This window comes from Phalacrocorax carbo, chromosome 13 (assembly GCF_963921805.1).
Source record: "Phalacrocorax carbo chromosome 13, bPhaCar2.1, whole genome shotgun sequence".
Taxonomy (NCBI): domain Eukaryota; kingdom Metazoa; phylum Chordata; class Aves; order Suliformes; family Phalacrocoracidae; genus Phalacrocorax; species Phalacrocorax carbo.
Genome location: NC_087525.1, coordinates 6,478,296 through 6,496,424, shown reverse-complemented (window position 1 = coordinate 6,496,424; position 18,129 = coordinate 6,478,296). Strand labels below are relative to the sequence as shown.

At 41.1% G+C, this 18,129-nt stretch overlaps 1 protein-coding gene across 4 annotated transcripts in view; it reads right to left on the bottom strand.

Annotated features, from left to right (window-relative positions):
- CTNNA3 (catenin alpha 3) overlaps positions 1–18,129 on the bottom strand; it is a 556,373-nt gene that overhangs the window by 411,319 nt on the left and 126,925 nt on the right. For all 4 annotated transcript variants that reach the window (XM_064464726.1, XM_064464725.1, XM_064464727.1 and 1 more), the window contains 2 exons: positions 13,541–13,804; positions 3,399–3,602 (listed from right to left, as the gene is read on the bottom strand). In XM_064464726.1, the coding sequence (XP_064320796.1) occupies positions 3,399–3,602; positions 13,541–13,804 (468 nt within the window). The remainder of the gene's footprint in view (positions 1–3,398; positions 3,603–13,540; positions 13,805–18,129) is intronic.

Below are 18,129 nucleotides of genomic sequence, written 5' to 3'. Positions count from 1 at the left end.
GACAAGACAAGAGCTTGTCACTAGGAAAATGCAAGTGCTTATTACTAGAACGAAATGATTGCTCCTACGGATACATTATTATCCACACACCATAGTATGATTCTGCCATTGATCAGCTATCCAAATTCACAGTAGTAATTCCTGTTATTTGATGCCCTGAAATGCAAATATATCCCTTAAAAATATATGGCTATGTGTAAAATTCAGAGAGGTTAACAATAGTACACAAGTAATTCTGAAATACCAGAAGAATTGCTGCCTTTCATAAGAATGGTAAATATATTTGCAAATTACTTTATGTCTGAACTACTTCATGAAGAAAAAAAAACTTAAAGCTTCTTGGAGACAGAGCGAGTCTCTGTTAGTGTAGAGAACCTTTTGTTTAACGTTCCGTTGCGCCGCCTCTCTGTGATACAGCCTCTGTGAAAAAGGCCACTTATGTAAAAGACATTATCTGCTGAAAAGATGTTTCTCCCAGCTTGCAGTAAAAACTCTAAACTTCATCACTGACATCAACAGGCCCTTGATTTCACCTGGTGTCCTTAAGGCCTATTAGAGACTTGGAAGCTAGATTCCTTATGCTGTTTCAAATAGTTAGGGCTAAATCATAAGTTCCTGTACATTTGTTTAGGCACTGAGGGCTGGTTTCAGGAAAAAACAGATGATGCAGAACTTAGAATTTAGGCACTCAAGTCCTTGGCAATGATCATGTTAAAGCTAAACACTTAGCAGGCAGGCCACATCCAATATCAGCACCAGACCCAGGAGTTTTAGCGATACACAGGGTGTTACCAGAGTCAGTGCAGCTGTTACTGCTTCCTGGCAAACCAGCTGCTAAAGACGGATTTGCAAAGGTGGCACTTAATGTGTGCGGTGTCTCTGAAGCAATGCAGCTCCCACTAGCAACACTCAGATAGAAAGAAGCCTTAAAAAAAGTAATCAAACCAATATACTAGCAAGAAATGACAGATGCACATCCAGAAAAAAATCCTCCAAGCAGCTGACTACTAGCACTCATGAGGGTGATTGAAAAGAACTGAAATGACAGTGGGTAGGCTACAGTTTGCGAACCATACACCATCAGGACGAAGGCAGGAGCAAAAGCGTGCCCTTTGTGGATAGTGGGCAAGGAAAACTTTCCACTTTCATGTACAAGCTGCAGTTCAGAGCGCTCTGGCCATAGGGCACAAATACACTATGAGAACATACACGTAGACTCACATGAAATATTACACAGTGTGACTTCTTGTGGAGTACAACAGCATTCCCAAGGAGAGGAAGGGAATCACAGTCTAGTCCTTAAATTGTACTATGTTAACAAATGGCTAGCATAATTTTTATAGCTCATTCAATTCACAGTCCTAGCTTACTGAAGTTATTAATAGAAGAACCCAGAAGACAGTGATAAATCAGCACTGCCTCCTGGATCTATCATCTATTCTTCAGCGAGTTAGAGTTGTGCAATAAGACAACTGACACTCAATAATTTTATTGAAAAACTTATTTAACCCAGTCTCAGTAATAGCTATAAACTATTCTTGGTGAGAGTTTTTCCACTGAGATCAATATTAATTGAATAAGCACATCAAGAGCACTAAAAGAAACTAAAAACTTTAAATTCATTCCTGTCATTTAACCCTAGCCTAACACTTCATACCTTTAAATCTTTTGTATTTCTCCTTTTCTGTGCTCCTCCTCTTTGTCACTTTGTGCAGACACAGTATTCTGCAGCAAATTATATGATGCTTTTCCTTTTGCCATATTTAAATAGCTGCTACCTGACTTTCTCAAGTCAGTGGAGCGGGTTATGGGCTCTTCTTTTGCCCTTAGTCTGCATTATGTAACCCTAAAAGCATTATAATTTCTGAAACAGAAAAGGTAATCAATTTTGTTTCAAGAGTCCAAGCATGTAGTTTTACTCCTGCAAGACAGAATTCCACTAAAGCTTCCTTGAGACAAACCCATAGCAACCTTTTGGACTAATATGGGTTGCTGTACACCACATCTACACCTGCATCTTCCCACGCGCTCTGGCTACTACAGGTTGATGTCCTAAACTTTCAGCCATTTAACAGCAAACCTGATCCACCCTAAAACAGATATTGCAACAGAGATCTGTAACAAGAAGGAATCAAAGACTAACATTCCAAGCTAACCAGAGCTAAAGAAATCTCACATAGCTAACCCATGTGTAAAGCACCACCAGAGAGGTTCAAGAGTTACGTGGCATTCAACAGAAACTGCAGCTAAATTTTGAGTAAAAATATGAAAGCATCTTTGTCTGATATAGGGCCTGAAAGAGCAAGCTGAATTCACAGAAAATTAAATAAATCAGCTCTAAGTCCCACCAGTTCCTCTCCCCTCCCATAAATAAAAAGAAAATAGCAACAAGTACAATATCTGTGAAAAGAAAAGTATCTTATATGGATAGATTATCTTAGTCCCTAAACTTCACTGTCCTAATGACAATAGGATAAGACAAAAAACAGTCTCATTAGAACAGCTTTGGACTGGGTTAACTAGTATTACTTACACAAAGGAATTTCAGCTTCCAAAAAAAGAAACAAATAGCTGTGTCATACGATTATCCTCTCAATGTGCTTGATGAATTATCTTGAAATATCTTTAGATAAGAGCGGTATGCCTACAGAAAACGTTTCCAGAGTAAAAGCACATTAACACTGTGTACCCATATTAATAGTATCCGAGTCTCCACTGTTTTATCATTGAACTGCCAGACACAAGAAGCGCCAAATCCATTATTTAAATCTAACAATTATTTTTAAAAACATAATCAAACTATATTCCTTTTCAGAAATTAACAGGTGAATTGGCCTATAAGCATGCCAGATTTCTGGATTTACTGAACAGTCCTAGCTTTCTAATTTAGCAATTAAGTCATCTGAGCACTTGTCACTTGGAGCTCTTACACAGATCAAGCATAGGGGTGTGAACACTACTTTGAAATGATACTAACAGATTACTTACATTTTAGCAAATTACTAGTTAAATTGTTGCACTCTAAAGGTGCAGCGATTACATTTTAAAACTCTGATCTCGGAAGTAAAATTACAAAGAAACTCTTCTTGCTAACGTACAAAGAATTATGTCTGTTCTGTACTAGTGACAGTTCACAATAAGCATAAAATATCCTAAATGTGCACATTCTATAACAGCATTTTCCACAGACTCTAATATACGATTCTTACCATTTCTGGAGATCCCTATCTTCACTCTTGCTGAGATTGATGTAGAAAAATGTTCCTTTCAACTTTTTAAAGAACTTGGAGAAATATAGGTTAAACTCTAATTTACGTTAATTACAGGTTAAATTCTAATATACACTAAAATAGGCTGAAACAGATGTTAAAAAAAAGGGAAAAAGTCTGGTTACCTACATTGTTTATGTATTCAGAAAGCAGGTCTTGGAGTGCTTGGCGGATGGCGTTGCATTCAGCAATGATGCGTTCTCGATGAACATCACGCGTGCAGGAAGAATCAGCTAGCAAAGCCGCTCCACTGATAATAGCTTCCAGACGTTTCTCTAGTGATGGCCTTATTTTCTCTTCATTCACTACAAGAGGATCCAGGATAATTAAATTCTGGAAAACATTAGGAGTACAGGTAAGAAAAGTCAGGCCAATTAAGCTGCTGCTTTATTTCTTACTTGCATGAACCACAGCGATACTACACTTCCTAGACTTGCAACTTGCCCTTTCCCCTTGAAGCATCCAAAATATGTTTGGCCGTGGCAGATTCTGTTCTCCCTACCGGGGCCATGCGTACAGGTCACTTGCAGACAAAGGCAAGTTCTCTCTGCCATTCAGATCTCGCTAGTTCTAATCCAATACCCATGTTATCAAATCCTACTGGCCTGGACCCAGTGTTAAGATGGCAACAGAGCTCTCCAGCCAGAGCTGGTTCACACCTAAGCAGCTCACATGAACAGCTACTGTAAGCGGTAGAACAAGATCACATCTACCTGCAGGCCATGTTGACATCTGACTACAACTGCCTTGCCTCCAAGTCCTTCCTCTGTTTCCTACTTTTGCTGCATGAGAGTCAAGATTTTCATCCTCGGCTACAGTCTCTCCTACACCTGCAACTGGCATTTCTTCTTCTACAAGGCATTTCACTTCTCCTGGAAACAGAAACACCAGCTGTCTACCTTTATAAATATGCATGCATTCTTATCACTGAGTATCTATTTGGTCTATCAATCTTCACAACATCCTACTCTATAAAGAAAAAATATCAACCTCATTTTATAAGCAAAGAACTGAGACCCAGACTGCCAGGTTCACAGCCATACAAGAAGATACATCTTAGAACAGGCAACTGCATGTCATCTTCCCAAGTTCTCAGCCAGCATTGTTTCTCCTCTTCAAAAGTTTTGTCACTGGCTGTACAAAAAAAAGTGTTTCTTCTTTCAAACTCTTTCCTGCGTTTGCCTACACTTCCTGAGGGTCATCTGTCTTCCTTACCCTCCCATACAGTGGGCCTGTCTTGTATATTTACCTTGTACATTCTGAAAAAGATATATATTTTTTCCTAAGCTTGCAATGTCTATGTACAATTATGACACTGTGTATGAGTTTACTAATCAGTAATATTCCACGTTTTATCTAAGTACCTCAGATCAGAGCCTCAGCTTTGTTTGAAAGAGGGGTTCAACACCTCCAAAATCTGGACTTTTAGAGATCAGGAGGACCTCAGGATTTAACAAAAACATGAGTGCTAGCTCACAGCTGAGAATGTTAAATCAGATTACATGAGCAGTCTAGTTCTGCTGACTTTTTAGTCTAATGCAATCCCACACCATGGCAGAAAGTCACCGGTGGTACCTTTATCAGGCTCAATATGGGCAAAGATCAAAATAGTAGCTTTTGCTCAACAGTTGTTTTTTCAAAGGATATAGATATATACGTTCTCTTGCTTTTCATTAGCTAGGGCAAACAAAAGCAGATAACTGTTTTGCATGATAAAATTAATTACATTTGTGTGTCAACCAAATATTCCAAAGAGAGAGAGAAGGAGAAGTGATATTTTCATGAAATGTGAAAGCATAATTCAAGCTTCATCATTTAAAGAAATACAAAGTAGCAATTTCTAATTTAACTGAACATCTGAAGCAGTGTCATTATGGTCCAGATCACCAAGCCTGTATTCCACATAAATCCATTCACCTGTTACATCCATATGTGGTTCCAAGCTTTCAGAAGAAATATTAAACAAGAAAACTATGCCTATACCCTTAAGTGGAATTCAGGTCAGGCAAATCAGAACTAATCTGTGATTATCCACTGTGTGCTGGACTACTTTTAAGCTGGAGAATTTTAATTATTTTTTCAATTTAGATTTAATATCACAATTTCAGGTACTGCCTAGCTTAGGCAATTCTAAGAGTAGTGAAAGTGTTCTGTTAGAACATCATTAGATAAAAGCTTAAACAGCTAGGAAAGGGGACTTCAGTCACCTTCAAATTTTCTTGTTGGTTGTTATTAACATTCTCTTACACATTTGGTATGATTTAGGGAAAGGGAGACTTTGTTACATATTCATTCCTGCCATCTTTTCTGAAATATACAAGAATTGTTTTAAGACAGCTGGGAGATTCTCCAGCAGAACTGGAGGAAAAAAAAAAAACAGACTTCATAATCTGAATATTTCAAAAGGAAACCAGCACAGGTGCTTTCTGCATTACTGTCATTCAAATGGAAGCTTGTTTTCCCAACTTGCATGATCAGTGTAGGTTTCTAAACATTCCGCCTCCACTGTTCCATTGCCCTGAAGTCCATCTTATTTAAAAGCATTCTAGTTATTTAAAGTACTCTCAGCACTTCAGTCCCATACTTACTACCTATTAACATATATAAAATCAGCGGACAATGAACCTTCTTAAACAACCTCTGTAAGACCTTCTGGGGCCTAAAGTTCTAGTACTATGGTATGCTTTGTACCAGAAACTGGGACTGCATGAACTATAGTCCTCAAATTTCCACAGACAATGGCTAGAAGGAGAAGGTACTAGTGAATTTCAGTGTGTCTCCACATTTTCTATGTTGAATTTGGGGATTTTCATACCACTGTGGAGCATCACCAAAAAAAATCAGGCCAGTGCTACTGCTAGTGCAATTTTTTGTTGTCTATTCTGAGAGACTCTAAAAAGTCTAAAACTCAGTTTATGGATTTGTTTCAGCAAGTGACAGGATAGATCATTAAAATGGTTTATGGCTCCATGTCAGGTATTCATATAGATCCAGCAGATGCAACCTTAGATTAAGTATTAACTATGTATTTCCCAGCTCCTGCATGTTCTTAAACCAATGTTCACCTATCGAGATACGTAAACTCCTTTTCAGTATATGTGCAAGTGGGAGGGAAAGAGCTTAAATATTCTGAGGATGAAAAACACAGCCATTTGTATATCCATAAAAGCAACACATTAACTCTATTTGTCTCTCTCAATTATTTCCTAATGGAAAGATGTAAAAAATATCTTGATCATGGAAACATTAATCTCACATGCAACTTTGGAAGCAAAGCCAAACTGGGATGGAACCATAATTTCCCCACTAGAAAAGACAGACAAAGGAAACAGGCAGCCCATTGCTTTCATCCTCTTTGACAGAAGTAGAGAAGTTGGAGACAGTTAAGAACTACTCGGTAGTTACAAAAAAATCTGATTTTTGCCCTCTCAAGAAAGAAAGAAGAAAAAATGAAATGTTGACAGGGCCTGGAAGACCCTGCCAGTAAGGCTAAAATCCAAAGAAAAGAAAGAAGGCGTCTAACTTTGTACTTCCTTCTACTCTGAAATATCTCCATATACCCTGACCTCTTGCTGGCAGTGGATGGAGCCAGACTGGCTCTCCCAGGCAACAGCTTAGAAGTCATTTTGCTTTTGCAGGCACCTCCTTCATTGCCAATGCTTACAGCCAGGCCTGACAGCAGTAATCTAGTTCAGAATGTTGTCATCAGAAGCCTTCCTATTGCAATTAAAACACTAAGACTCCTGTGTCCTTTTCTATAATAGCTATTTCCACAGGAGGAAGGAAATGTACCTGAAGACACTTTTCCAGAAGGCTGAAGGCAGTAAGATACCACTTGTTCACAAGGATAATTTAGTGACACATTAAGAGTATTAGTATAGGGCATCCATTTTTTCCTCACTTTGCTGAGCTTCCTTACAACAGTGAGATTACAGCTGAACGCAAAGGAAAACTGCATCCAACTTACCTGGACTCAAGCTAAATTACTACATGTCTCAAACACAACATGGATTGCAGGAAATTAGGGAAATGCAGTACAGGAAATCATAAATAAGTGGTGAAAAGAGCTGTTAAGGACTCAAATGCAGGGGAAATTAACCCCTTTCAGCTGTCACCTCTCAAAGTAAGAATGCATAACTTTAAAAGCAGAATCAAAACCGTTCTCAGTAGTAGAAACTGTGTTTTCCTCCATAACTGGAATATATATAATGCAGTTTAATGACTCCATTATCTAGGTCCTTGTTACTTTGGCTATATCCAAAGACACAGCAAAATTAAAAATGAAACAGGTAAGTACCTGCACAAGGTGTGCACAGGTTGATGATTTGCTGCACCAGGTGGCTGAGCTGCAGGAGACAGTTATAAGGCTAAGTAATATTAGAACTAAGGCAGAGATAGATAGGCGGTCTCAGAACCACGCTCCTGTAGCAGACACCACTGGGAAGGAGGAGGCACCTTGGACCCCGGTGACCCGCAAAAGCAGGGCTCTGCCTCAGCCCCCACCTCCCAGTATCACCATCAGCAACAGATTTGTAGCTTTAGCAGCTGCAGACACCCACAAGCAAGGTCCACAAGGTGCAACTGTACCAGCAGCACAGAGTGGATACCGTAAGAGGTAAGTGCTCGTAGTGGGTGACTCTGTTAAAAGGCACCGAGACACCCATCTGCCAACCTGACGGGGAGTCACGAGAGGTTTGCTTTCTTCCAGAACTAAGACCCGAGACATCGCTGAGGGGTGCCACACTTGTCAAAAGCACTGATTAGTATCCTCTGCTACTCCTCCATGTGGGCACAAATGACGCTGCAAGCCAGAGTCTGGGCAGAACTAAGCAAGACTATAAAGCTCTGGGAAAGCAAGTGAAAGTGAAAAATATTGGTGCCCAAGTTATCTTCTCCTGCATATTACCTGTTGGAGAAAAACGGTCAATTAGAAATAGGCAAATAATACAAATCAACTCCTGGTTACGTGGCTGGTGTCAACGTGAGGGTTTTGGCTTTTATGACAATGGGAAGCTCAACAACCAGAGGCTGCTAGGGAGGGATGGACTCAGCCGTCCAGCCAGTTTTTAACTCAGCGCAGAGTGCACTTGTCCAAGCAGCCAGCTTCTCCAGGAGGATGCTGTGGGACACAGCGTCAAAGGCCTTACTAAAGACCAAGCAGAGAACATCCACAGCCTTCCCCTCATCCAAGTGGGTCACCTTACCATAGAAGATGACCAGGTTAGTGAGGCAGGACCTCCCTTTCATTAACCCATGCTGGCTGAGCCCGATCCCCTGGGTGTCTTGCATGTGCTGCGTAATGGCGTTCAAGATGATCTGCTCCATGACCTTTCCCAGCACTGAGGTCAGGCTGACAGGCCTGTGGTTCCCCGGATCCTCCTTCCAACCCTTCTTATAGAGGCGTGTCACATTCACTAGCTTCCAGTCATCTGGTACCTCCCCAGTTGACCAGGACTGCTGATAAATGATGGAGACTGGCTTGGTGAGCTCCTCTGCCAGCTCCCTCACGATGCTCGGGTGGATCCCATCCAGCCCCATGGACTTGTGAACATCCAGGTGAAGGAGCAGGTTGGTGACTGCTACCTCTTCAACAACTGGGACTTCATTCTGCATCCTAGCTCCACCTCCCAGCAAAGGGGCCTGACAACCCCGAGGATGACCAGTCTGACTATTAAAGACTGAGGCAAAGAAAGCATTAAGTACCTCAGCCTTCTCATCTTCCATGGCAAGGTTAGCAAGGTTACCTTCCACATCCAACAAAGGAAGGAGATTCTCCCTGGCCCTCCTTTTGTCACTGATATAGTTATAAAAACATATTTTGTTATCTTTAACAGTTTAAGTGCCAACTGGGCCTTTGCCTTTCTGATCTTTTCCCTGCATAACCTCACAACATCCTTGTAGTCCTCCTGAGTCACCTGCCCCTTCTTCCAAAGGCAGTAAGCTCTCATTTTTTTCTTGAGTTCCAGCCAAAGCTCCCTATTCAGCCAAGCCGGTCTTCTCCCCTGCCTGCTCAACTTACGGCACATGGAGATGGCCTGCTCCCGCGCCTTTGAGACTTCCTTCTTTAATAACATCCAGCCTTCCTGGACTCCTTTGCCCTTCAGGACTGCCTCCCAAGGGACTCTGTTAACCAGACTCCTTAACAATCCAAAGTCTGCCCTCCTGAAGTTCAGGGTAGTAGTTTTGCTGACCCCCTTCCCTACCTCTCCAAGAATTGAAAACTCATGTCATGGTCGCTGAGCCCAAGACAGCCTCTGACCACCACATCACCCACCAGGCCTCCTCTGTTCGTAAACAGAAGGTCTAGCGGGGCACCTCCCCTGGTTGGCTGGCTTACCAGCTGCGTCAGGAAGTTATCTCCCACACAGTCCAGGAACCTCTGAGACTGCTTTCTCTCTGCTGTGATGTATTTCCAGCAGATATCTGGTAAGTTTGAGTCTCCCACGAGAACAAGGCCTAGAGATTGTGAGACTTCAGCCAACTGCTTGTAGAGTACTTCATCTGTCTCCTCATCCTGGTTGGGTGGCCTATAAGACTCCCACCAGGATGTCTGCCTTATTGGCCTTCCCCCGACCCTTACCCATAAGTACTCAACCTTATCATTGCTGTCATTGAGTTCTAGACAGTCAAAACACTCTCTAACATACAAGGCTACCCCTCCATCTCTCCTTCCTTGCCTGTCCCTTCTAAAGAGCTTGTAGCCATCCATTGCAGTGCTCCAGTTGTGCAAGTCATCCCACCATGTTTCCGTGATGGTGACCACATCATAGTTTCCCTGGCGCACAATGGCTTCCAGCTCCTCCTGTTTATTGCCCATGCTGCGTGCATTGGTATAAATACACTTCAGTTGATCTACTGATCTCTTCTCCAAGATGGGTATGCCATGCCTAGGCTCATTTCTAGCAAGCCTGGTTTTATCCCCTTCCCCCTTCATATCTAGTTTAAAGCCCTCTCAACAAGGCCTGCTAACTCCTGAGCCAGAATCCTTTCCCCCCTTTGCGACAGGTCAACCCCAACTGTCTCCAGCAGGCCTGGGGCCATGTAAACTGCCCCATGATCAAAAAAACCAAAATTCCACCGCTGGCAGCAGCCTCTGAGCCACGTGCTAATGAGATGGGACTTCCTGTTCCTTTCCGTATGCCTCCTGGCTACCGACGGGATGGAGGAAAACACTACCTGCGCTCCTGAGCCTTCAAGTAATCGCCCCAGTTCTCTAAAGTCCCTTTTGATTGTCTTTGCACTTCTCTCAGCTACCTCATTCACTGCCGACCTGAACAACCACTAGCAGATAATAATTGGACACTTTTACCAGCCTAGGGAGCTTCCTGGTAATGTCTCTTAACCTTGCCCCAGGGAAGCAGCAGACTTCCCTATGGGATGGGTCCGGCTGGCATATCGGGCCCTCTGTTCCCCACGACAATTACCCTTCTTTTTTTCTTACCAGTGGCTGTTGTAATGCGTGGGGCTGACTGGTTCCCTCTAGTCAACCCCTTGGGTGGATCACTATCTTCAGCCTCCTGACCCTCAGGTTCCAGAGCCTCATACCTATTGTGTAAGGGGACCTGCGGGGGGCAAAGTCAGCTAGGAGAGGGTTCGCCTACTGAGCCAAGCAGGGATCTGCATCCATCTTCCTCCATCTCTTGGGTCCCCTCCCTCTGCCTGGCGGCATGAGGGCAGGGGAGACGCTCCTTCCCTTGATGCTTCCATCTGGTGTGCTCGTCTCAGGGACGGTAAGGAGTGGCTCCACCAGTCTATCTCCCTCTCACATTCCCTGATACTCCTTAGTCTTGTGACTTCTTTCAGCTCTGCCACCATGCTGAGCAGATCCTCCACCTGCTCGCACCTCACACAGGTCCTGTCTCGGGAGCCCTCCATGACTGGAGCAAGGCTCTGGCACTCCCAGCAGCCAGAGACCTGGGTGGCTGCACGTTTTAGTGGGAGTTCTGTCTGCGTCGCCACATGCCTTCTGGCAATAGCTCTTGTTCAAGCAGAGACCATGGCTAAGTCTTTTCCAAGAGAGCGTAGACCACAAGGAGACCTTGCCAGCTGGCTGTTCACACTCAAATATTTCCTGACATTTTGGATTGATTTACCATATTTTGGCATCTCATCTGTAACTGCTCTGCTGGACAGCCATGGTCATTAAAGGACCACATATCAGATTAATAACGCTGACAGAGTCAGGCATGAAGACCTGTATCATTTTGTGAGAAATCTCTTTACGTTCAGAAGATGCAAGACCAGTAAAAGACTTTCGATAACCTGCACCCACATGCTCTTTTAACACATACCTTAATATGCAATTAAATTTGGAACATTACACTTTTGTGTTTATTTATGAATGACATGGCAGTTATATGGAGCCTTTAAGAGGAATTCTTGAGAATCTACTGATTGAGGAGTTAGCTGCTCTAATTTTACTGGTGGTTTACTCACCTATAACACTGTAATAACTTTCACACTGCCAGCACTGGCAAAGGAAGAATGGCATTGCAAAACATCTAGATACTAGATTGTTGGGTCAGCTCTGTGATACATTTCCACACTATAAACATTTAATGAGATTTGTTCCCAACAGACTATTTACTACATCAATCTATTTCATGGTACCGTATTTGCAATAGGAAGACAGAGCAAAGGTTATTTCAGGTCCTTAGCCAATAGAACTTTCTTTAAAGAAGGAAAAGTGCAACGATTAAGTCATAAACCATCTGAAGTTAAATGCTTTATATATTGTGCTTTATCTAACTCAGCTTCAATTCCCATTTGTGTTACCTAGATAAAACTCCATTTAGAACTCCATAAACAAATGGCTTTTTACAAGAGACTTCTATGTTCTTACATTTCCAAATGAAAACAAAATCAATCCAAAAGAGATTTTTTCCATTTTGTGATTATCAGTTTTTAAATCTTAAAGCAGTAATACATTTAATTGCATTTTTAAAAGAATTATTAAAATGGTACTGCTCACATACAGTCAAGATTAGTTCATCTACAGTCAGATGATGCAACCCTTTCACAAAATTTTGTTTAAAAAATTTGCAAATACAACAAGTAAATAATAGATCCCATTTAAAGTATATCAGTGTTTTTCATTGTAACAAATCATGCATTACTCTTAAATGTTTATATTTTTCTTCCATTTATTAAGAAAATTATTAGAAACTATAATTTTAAAACCCAGTGTGAGAAACAAGGAAAGATGACATGTAACGTGCAATTGTAGCTTGTTCCTTTGCGGGGAAAAAGCCTGTCAGATGCAACTTTGAGGATGACTGAGACATCTGTTTTGACCAATGAACTGCCACTACAAGATTTGTGTCATATATTAATTTCAATGTATTTCTCTAACCTTTCACTGAAAATTTTAGACAAAATCTATTACCATCAGTCCTAACATCAAAGCTCCTGAAAAATATATCAACAATGTTGGGAGTTCCAAGGCTGAGATCTGGCAAGTCTGAGAATTTACAACCAAAAAGACGCATATTTGCAAATGCGTTTAGAAACCTTCACTCCTTTTGCTGATCTGGGCTGACATTAGTTACACCAGATGAGGACTGTGATCTGTAATCTCACCTACAGGAGGTCTTTTACCACTTTTGGCAGGACAATGGAAAACAACACTGGTAAGAGCCAAAGCAGCCATGAGAAAAAGGGAAAGCTCCGTACAAAAGCTTAGGATCAAGTCAGGAGTAGATTAAAAACTGTCTTTCTCCAAGTATTTGGTTAAATAATGGAAGTAAAAATGCACAATTTGTGAAAACATATGCCCACTTTATTTAATGATAACCTGAAAAGATAATTAGGTTTCTAAATTCTCCAACTACATAAATTACATAATGATCCCAATGACAAGTTTTGGAGTACAGGACTTAAACTTGCATTGTACACATTCCAATGCGGTCAAGGTAGCAGTGATCACCATCATCTGATCAACACTGTTATTTGTAAACTAAACTCATGGGTTCTGCCCACTTATTCAAGGATGTGTGTCTCTCCACAATTAGCAACATACTTGGAATTAATTGTTGCCTGCTGTTCAAAGGAAAGCAAATATTGAACATACACAAAGACTTAATTCCAAACACTTTTGAAGGAAGTCATCCCCCCAGTGAAATAATTTAGAGTGACACTATTTAGACTAGGACTAAGCAGAGCATCAGTCTCTAATGCCTTTAGGTCTGTCACTTATGATAGTGATAGGGTTTGTTTTTAAAATGAAACGAGCAATTTTTCCAAATATGTTGCAGTCTCACAGGTTTACGTACCTCAAGCTCATCAAGTGCACTTCCAAGAGTAGCTGTGTGAGCTGTAGGTTGTCCCATTTTATTTCCAACTCCTTGGGAAGCATTAGAAATTACATTGAGAGCATTCTGTATTTCATTGCAAATTGAATCCTTGCTGGCTGTAAGGGATGCAACATCTGAATGTTCCAAACAAGCTGAACATATTGAATGTAGGAGAGAGGAATTTTCCTTCAGGGATGCACGTGCTGCAGCAATTTCATCTCGCTGATTGCTAGATTTCAAATCCTGTCAGCAAAAGAACATGCAGTTTATTTCCAAAAGCAGTTCAAAACTTCAAAACTGACAAGTAATGTATAAAAAAAGAAAATTTTCCTCTCTCTACTCTGTTTAAGGAAACATTGAGTTAAATTCAAATTGTGAAAATGGGCTACAACAGTACTTAAAATTGAATCATCTTTATCCCTTGAGAAATTAACAGATTCTGTGTAAAACAACCCCAATTTTTATTGGGTCTTATAACCAGCACCATGAACTGTCCACATTTGTCTTGCTTTTAAGCACAATTTTGCTACAAGAAAACCAGCCTGGAAATCAGCTGTCTTTCCTCCCAGACTCGTCTTTCTTCATAAGCAACAGAGGAGGACAGAGGTGCAGACAGGATTAAGCAAGGAATTCTGTGATTGTTGCATTTAAACGGATTTCCCTGGGTTTGCTTCCCTGCCCCACCAGACTATGCCCAGACCACACTGCAAGAAGGAATAGCTTGTCAGGGATGAGAATCCTGTGCTCCTGGGAGGTGGGAAGCATGGAAGATTTGGAAATTAAAAAGGTGCTTGTGAGAAGCCATCTCTGAAGTGCCACTGCCTTTTTCTCCTTTCTCCCTGCTAAGTACACACTTAAAGCACTCGGGGATCTTACCACACTCACCTGGTTCCTCCCTTCTCCACCACGATCTCTTTGAGACCCTACTCCCTCCCATCAGCCCAGACAACAAAGAACACACAGCTCAACAGAGCTACCAAGTCAGATTTAAATGTTTCTGGAATCAAGCTCAGGAGCTGCTATTTGGACAGCTCAAAGTTATGGACTTTGTTGCAATCATACAGTCAACATCAGGATTGTAAGGAATACCCTCTCGCATCCTATTTTACTCTAGACATTCTCCCCACCTTTCTTCTCCCTTTAAAAAACCCTAGTAGATATTTGCAAAATGTCTTGGGTGAAGGAGACAGTTAAATTCAAGGGAAAAACAAAAAAGGAAAGGAAAATAGCACATCAGAAAAATAAAAGCCTGTGGCACCAGCTTGAAATGATGAGAAAAGGCACAATAAAGAATGAACAATGAAATGCATACAAAGCTGCTCACAGCCTGCTCTAAAGCAAGCTGAAGTCTTTCTAATTATTTTCCTTTGCATTGCATCGGGCTCTATATGCATTATTTACAAAAGCATCGCAGCATCCACCTCTCACTGCATAAAGTTAATAAGTTTATGGCTGAAGAAAAGAACATTCGATATCAAATTAACCCGTCCTGTGTTTCTGAAATTTCATTTACTGCAAGACATGCATTGGACATAGGATTGCATCTTACTTCCTCAGGCTACCTTGGAAATCTCAGGGATACAGTAAAAAACAACCAACCAAAAAAAAAAGCCACCACAAATGGGGCGGAATAGAGGGAGGAAGAGACAGGAGGAGGGAGGGGTGGAGCCTTAAGCAGAAGCAGACAATTGTTTCACCAGCTGATCATCTGAATTAGAAAATTGAGTTATTTTCTTGGGCATATTAATACTTAACATACTTTTGCATTTTCAATAAAACAATGTATAAATGAATCACCACTGTGCAGGAATGACTTCATTGCCCAGTGTGCTCAAATCCAAAGACTACTGCACCTCCAACCTTGGTAAGGCGTCTGCAATTTATGCAGTGCACTCTCAGCAAAAATTGTTATTTATTCTTAAACACAGACTCTTGCTCCAATTAGTGAATTTACACTTCCTACAAATAAATGAAAAGACAACAGAATGCCCTCTTTTCTCCTGTGCTGCAAGGAGGCTACAGACCTAGAGATACAACGGTAAGTCAATACAGCACTGAAGTTTAGCTGGCTTCTATTCTTAACCATTTCTTACTTTGCTGCATCATATGCAATCAGTCAAACTCAACAGTCCTTCCAAATGACTTTTTCCCTCTAAAACAACACTGTCTAACCAGGATCAAGGGGTTCATAAGAAATCCAAAACTGGCAAGCCAGCACCACAAAGGCAGTAACAGCAAATCAGTAACACGGTGTCCGGAAACGGTCCAAAAAACTCCATGTTTTTAAAACACAATGTTTTGTTTCACACAATATTGTGCAGAGTTTCATAATCATGGTATTGGTAAATTAACCTAAAGGGCCTCACTTTTGTTCAATAACACTGAAAAAAAAAAAAACCACACTTAGACCCATGAAATTCATCACTACTTTGGTGTTCAGTTGTGAACCAAAAGAATCTGCAGGGCCATCTTTCTTTTCCACCTTGATGAAGAATTAATTCGTCAACATTTTAGTCTGATCTTCTGCACACACAGGAAAAAAACACAAAACACACCAAACTAAAAACCCAAAAGAAACCTACAATTCAGTTATTTCTCTATCAAATCTTTGCATATATGGGTTATCAGAAACGTGTAACTAGTCCTCTGAAGATGGAAGTCAGGCTCTACAAACAGATTGTTAACCGATAGTCCATAAACTTTTTCCACTGGAGAGAAAAATACAGAAACCATTCAATTCCTTTTTGACTTGTCAGATACAATATACCACTAGGAGATAGAAGAAAGCAACACTGAAAAGAAACCGTATGCTTTCTAAGTTATCCTTTGATAGAACGTATCACTTGAGAACTACAAGCAGAGTGTTAACAATCTCCTATGAACTATCAAACCATCACAGTTCTTAACAAGTTGATGGGCACTGTGCTTAATTTGAATGACTTGCACACTTTTAGACAAGTTTCCAAACTAAGACCATAGACTTTTAAAGGGCTGAGCATTCAGTGTGTCAAATCTGGCTGCACTGAAAGTTGGACTCCGATAGGTACTCTCTGTACATACTAACCCTTGCCCAAACATACTGCATTAACTTTGGCACAGAATGCAACAAGAAAATATGTTACTCAAGTGTGCAAAAAAAAAAAAAATGTACCTAAAGGATTGAAATATCTGAAAACATGGTACCAGAAGAAAAGGAACAGCAGAACACATACTACAACTGTATTTTTTTGTTACTCAGAGACTGTTATAAATATGGATGGATCGTTCTCCACCTGCAGAGGCAGAAGACAAATAGAACTACAGAGAAGTTGTTTTCCAAACCAGTTCTTACTACTACTCTCTTCATACCATAATATCCAAGCACCTGTAGTTCATCAGCTACATTTCTGAACTTCAGTCTATTTTCCTTTTCCTTCACAGATTACCACTTTCCTCTTATTCCAACTTCTTTTCAGACTAGTGGACTATTTCCACTGGTCTGAGATGTGTTCTTCCATCATCCATCAGCCACGAAGCTCTAGATGTGCCATATGAGACCAGTTTAGATAATCCTGTCTCCAGCCACTGCCAGTCTAAGAGGCTTAGTATAGAATACTTGCCCAGGCTGCTGTCCCAGCCCCCCGGGACACACTATTATGTCTTCCTCAATCCTGATTGTCTATGATAAAAATGGAAAATTAATGGATAGTCACAGATTTCCCAGCTGTGGATTGTTCCAGCCAAACATGGTCAATGGATAAGAAGACTTTGAATGGAAAACTTGAAAACTACCTTCACAGTTAAGCTTCAGTTGCATTTCTTCTTATTGAAGAAGAAAAAAAAAAACCCAACCTGTTCTTTATCACACTTAATACATATAAGGTTTGACAGCACAATACACCAGGAAGCCAGTGCTTGTTCACTAAGTATTCGTATCAGCACAATGCATGGGATCCAGGCATCTTTGTGGGTATAAATCACACCGACATATTTTGCACCGCCTGCAGTCAACATGAGGTTCGCAAAATCAGCTTCAAATAAAATGTGCTGTAGGCCCCCAGCTCACCCTTTGCAAAGACAGACATCATCAAACCGAGTTCTACAACCAAGAGAAACACAGACATACAAACCCTCACAATTTCATACTCCTATAGGGCTGAAGGACAAAATCATTACTTTCTATCACAACTTAAACTTGGGCTTTAGTGTTCAGCTTTCAGCCAAAAGTAGGTGCCAAAATACATGTATTTGATGAATCAAAGACAATAACAAAGCTCAAACTCTTCTGAGTACACTCATGCACTATTTATCTGGGTAAGGCTCCAATTTACAGACTTCCTAAGTATTGTGCAGTCTTGTTCAGTAGAAGGAAAATACCTTACAGACAGGAAGTGAAAAAGATCTGCGGTTCGTACAGACTGCCACATTGCTCTTCAGCTGAGTCAGTTCTTCCAAGATAACACTACTTTCAGAGAAGTTTTAAAGGCTTATACCGGTCAGGGCCCTGAGAGCACTAGTCTGCCTCAAAGGCCCTGCCCAGCCTCAGCTGGGGGCTCCATTTGCCCCTCACACTTGGGCCATGGAGCCCC